Source organism: Aegilops tauschii, chromosome 5 (genome assembly GCF_002575655.3).
Source record: "Aegilops tauschii subsp. strangulata cultivar AL8/78 chromosome 5, Aet v6.0, whole genome shotgun sequence".
NCBI lineage: Eukaryota > Viridiplantae > Streptophyta > Magnoliopsida > Poales > Poaceae > Aegilops > Aegilops tauschii.
The window spans coordinates 139,948,446-139,952,812 of record NC_053039.3 but is presented as its reverse complement, the minus strand read 5'-3'; the positions used below and the strand labels follow the sequence as shown (position 1 = coordinate 139,952,812).

Here is a 4,367-nt window from a genome sequence, read left to right as displayed (position 1 = left end):
TTCGCCAGCGAGGCAGGCCTTCGCCGTCCCAATTCCATCCCTCATATTTTCTTTCGCCGCCTCACTTGTCATCGGCCGGGCAGCCGGTCGCCCTGCCGCTCACATCTTCGTGCCCTGCATCTAGATCAGGATCGCCAAGCCTCCACCTGACATCGGCGGAAGTGCCTGAGATCCGTGCAGCCCAGTCGCCGTTTCAGTGGCGCGAGGCGCAACGCATGGCCTCTCCGTCAATGATGCCGGTGTTGGGGGAGCCCTCTCTACTGATCCGTCCCAGCCCTGCACGCTTTTTTTGTGAAACAAAGCCATTGTTGCAATAGTTGTTTCTGAAACAAAACTCTTGTTGCAAAGAAGGGGCCCATACGCAGAGATGCTTTTGCAACGTCACCAATGTTTATGAAACAAAGCTCTTGTTGTAATAGTCACCGATGTGTTTCTGAAACAAAGCCCTTGTTATAATAGTCACCATTGTTTCCGAAACAATACCCTTGTTGCAAAGACAACCTAGATCGAACAGCTCGCGAGGTGGCGGATCTTTTAAAATGATCAGCCGACCGACGCGTAGCACTAAAATTTCTGCCATGTAAAGCCCAAAATTCAAGCTTAATTCCCTGATACTTGCAGGGCTATTGTGCATAAGATTCCGAAAACCAATATATCCAGTTCGCTACCTTTCGTTGTGCCCTCGCCGTCGCAGCCGCCGCCCAACCGTCGCGCCCGCGAACTCCTCACGAGGTCCCAAACCCTAGTCCTTGCCTACCTCGAGATCCGTCCGGCCATTATCATCTCAGATCAAAGTTTCTTTTTCTTATTCTCTTGTGCGCCAACTCATTCCTTCGTTGCTCATGACTGAATTTCTTGGAATTTGTAGAGAATTTTTGGGTCCTGATCCGAGGAGAGGAGATGTCGGACAGCGAAGAGCACCAGTTCGAGTCGAAGGCAGACGCCGGCGCTTCCAAGACCTACCCGCAGCAGGCCGGCACCATTCGCAAGAACGGCTACATCGTCATCAAGAACCGCCCCTGCAAGGTATCTAGAACGTCCGCCGCTCACTTGCTTGATGTCTTCCGCTTAGATCCCGATGCTATCGCTGTAGTTCTGTTAGATCCGTGTGTTCGTCCTGGCGTCTCAGATTGCCGTTGCATGTATATACGTGCAATCTCTTTATTTTCCTACGAGCTGGATGGTCATGGATGGAACCTGTGAATATGCGTCACGATCGGGTGGTATATATACGGTTCTTGATACTCTGCTGTGCTTATCAGGTGATACTGGATGTTCCCTTGAAATGTCTACCTTGTAGGGTAAGCAAGTTGTACGTTGACCATGCAGTTTTCTTTTCTAAATTTGCAATGTCATATGCATCATTTGAATTTTTCAGTTCATGTCTGCGCCTATGCGTCATCATATTAGCAGTATAGGCTGGTGTAGATCTACCGCCTGATTAACTTTACTTAGGCAGTTAGATAAGAATTATTTATTCTTTTCTAACAAAAAGAAAAATCGCATTCCAGTAACGATCTTTCTTAATTTGAAACTAGGCTGTCAGATTCCTATTGTTTGAATTGCGTAATCTGCTATTATAGAGATCGGTTACTGACTTGTAACATTTGATTGCAGTATAATTAATTAATGTCATGAATAAAAAGTCTGTATTCTCAATAAGATTATGCAAGTCTTTGATTTGTTGCATGTTGGTTTGGTGTGAATAATAGGTCTAGACTGACTTGATTTGCCCTCCATGTCAGTTGTTTTCTTTAGTTTTTTTTTTACATCAAGCATTGATGGATTTTGACTTTGTAACACTGATATCATACTAGCATTGTTAATTATCTGGATATTTGTAAGTATTTGATTGACCATGCTGTGTGTGCATAGTGGTCCATAAACTGTAGTTGGCTGTACCACTTGTTGACCTACCAAGGTTGTTAACTTATCTGCAAATTTATGTCTTAATGCTGCATACTGCCATGTATTATTTTATTATTATTTGTTCGATGTCATGATCGCAAACTTTCTTACATCTTTGTACTATTTACTGCACGAGTTACATAGCCGAGGGTTAACTGGTTCAGGGTTATCATCTTCACTGAAATTTCTGAATATTGGTGATTTCAGTGGGTACTGAAATATTCGACTTATGTCGATTTTTTCAAAACCTGGTTGGATTTCATTCAAATTGAAAAGAGAAGTTGTTTGGCTGAACTGAAAACAATTATGGATTTCAGTGGTGGCCAAAATATGACCAAATATGTGAAGCCTGGATTGGGTTACTTGTTTTTTTTGCATGTTTTATACCTCTTTTTTTTTTGCATTTGCATTTGCTTCTTGCTGCCTCCAGCAGTATCACTGGATAATCAGTTCACCTGTGCTAGCAACGATGCATTGATCCTGTTTAGCCGTGGTTCTTTATGCATTCCAGATCTGTAGTTTTCACTTTAAATATCAATAAATTCCTTAAAATGTGGATATTAATGTCTTTATGTATTTATTAGGATTAAAATCTTATTTACTCCCTCCGTAAACTAATATAAGAGTGTTTAGATTACTAATGTAGTGATCTAAACGCTCTTATATTAGTTTACAGAGGAAGTATCTGTTAACTCTCACTCTGCTTGCTATTTTGTTGTTCTGGCTAATATATTTCTAATGACATGCCTTTGAAACAAATGTGCAGGTTGTGGAGGTTTCAACATCTAAAACCGGGAAGCATGGTCATGCTAAGTGCCACTTTGTTGCTATTGATATCTTCACCGGCAAGAAACTTGAAGATATTGTGCCATCTTCTCACAACTGTGATGTCAGCACATTTCTTGAACTTCTTCCTGTTCAAGTGGCTTCTATTGATACTAAAACATGATCATGTTATATCTTTACAGGTTCCTCATGTGAATCGCACAGAATACCAGCTCATTGATATATCTGAGGATGGATTTGTAAGTTGGATTCTTTCATTAATGTCTCTTATATTTTTCATCTTTTGTTGAAACGAGTGTTTAACTGGAGAAATTAACATTTGTTTCAGGTGAGTCTGCTGACTGATAATGGTAACACCAAAGATGACCTCAAGCTCCCAACTGATGAAACCCTCCTTGGCCAGGTTTGTATGAACCATGTTATCCGTGCACATTTCTTGCAACTGAAATAGATTTGAGATGCCCTGTTGATATTTAATTAAAGGTGTTGATTAACTAACAAGATATGCGCTACACTAGAGATCTCCTTTTCTTGTTAATTTGGTGGTGGAATTCCTTGTTGATTTAACAGTTCATCAACTCTCTGTATTTGTTTCAACTTGGGAACTTGTGCAGTGGCCAGTGGGCCTAATATTATTTTCTCTAATTTCCTCAGATTTAGTGTGTTGAAACTACCCCTATGAATAAATAGCCCATGCAGTTACCACTGCTATATCTAATTTTTTACATGTGCTGTTTAGAGTAACTTGTGCACGCGAACTATCTCTTCCATAGCCCACCAGCTCTGATATTGAATTTGTCCATTGGTGCAGATCAAGGATGGGTTTGCTGAAGGGAAGGACCTGGTGGTGTCTGTCATGTCCGCCATGGGAGAGGAGCAGATTAATGCGCTCAAGGACATCGGCCACAAGTAATCTGCCCTGTTAGCCATGGGATGCACTATTTTCTCGGGTGTGCTTCATTTTTTTTTTTTTTTTGAGTGTGGTTCATTTGTGTCTGCCGGTTAAGATGGATTTGGGTGTCACAGCCATTGAGGAATTTTACCTTTTTGCAGAACTAAGTTGTCAGTGTTTTTTTTTTGAAACGGAGGCAAAAGTTTTGCCTCATCCATTAATTAAGATAGAAAGTTGTCAGTGTTTGGTCGATTTGTAGTCCTAAATTCATGGGTGATTGTATCCTAAAACGTCGCCCCGGGGTTTATTGACCCCTCTTGACTATTGGTGTTGTTGGTGTTGCAGTGTGGAGGTAATCAGTGCATCTTTTCAGGATGCTATAAATTGAGCAACACCGGGCCGTGTTGTGTCTTTACTAGTGTTAGCATTTGCAGGTGCAACTTTTGACAGCTGGAGATACTACTGCCCAGAAAGCCTGGTGCTAACAGCAGGCAGATGATTTTTGTTGCCAATTATTTTGTCATGGTGAATGGAAGCTTCGGTGGTTGGATTATTACTCTATTACTCTCGGAACAAAGTTGCTTTCTGTCATTGTCAAAGTGGTCTTGTACGGCATCCTCACGCAAGGTTGCCTCCTTCGGCTCACATGATGAAATGTAAAAGATTGTGAAATTAAAGAGTGAGCTCTCTCCCTCTCGCGACCGTGGGGCGACCGGCCGCACCCCTGGCACCTCCTCCCAGAGCCCTCCCCCTTTCCTCCTTCCTCGTCGTCGTCGCTGGC

General features: G+C 42.2%; 1 protein-coding gene across 2 annotated transcripts; it reads left to right on the top strand.

Moving 5' to 3' along the window:
• Positions 1 to 602: 602 nt before the first annotated feature.
• On the top strand, positions 603 to 3,910 carry LOC109765256 (eukaryotic translation initiation factor 5A-4). Of its 2 annotated transcripts, XM_040389103.3 has the most exons (7): positions 603 to 732; positions 869 to 1,026; positions 1,263 to 1,301; positions 2,675 to 2,797; positions 2,877 to 2,933; positions 3,023 to 3,097; positions 3,506 to 3,910. In XM_040389103.3, the coding sequence occupies exons 2-7, from the start codon at positions 901 to 903 to the stop codon at positions 3,605 to 3,607; spliced, it is 522 nt and encodes a 173-aa protein (XP_040245037.2). In that variant the 5' UTR covers positions 603 to 732; positions 869 to 900; the 3' UTR covers positions 3,608 to 3,910. The 2 variants fall into 2 exon arrangements, with proteins under 2 accessions (XP_040245037.2, XP_020179631.3); XM_020324042.4 differs by lacking the exon at positions 1,263 to 1,301.
• Positions 3,911 to 4,367: the final 457 nt, after the last annotated feature.

Bases quoted from the DNA above. Each gene is read 5' to 3' on its own strand.
- LOC109765256 (XM_040389103.3), top strand. From the start codon at position 901: ATGTCGGACAGCGAAGAGCACCAGTTCGAGTCGAAGGCAGACGCCGGC. The intron at 1,302-2,674 runs GTAAGCAAGTTG...ACAAATGTGCAG, and splicing joins TGAAATGTCTACCTTGTAGG to GTTGTGGAGGTTTCAACATC. The intron at 3,098-3,505 runs GTTTGTATGAAC...CCATTGGTGCAG, and splicing joins ATGAAACCCTCCTTGGCCAG to ATCAAGGATGGGTTTGCTGA.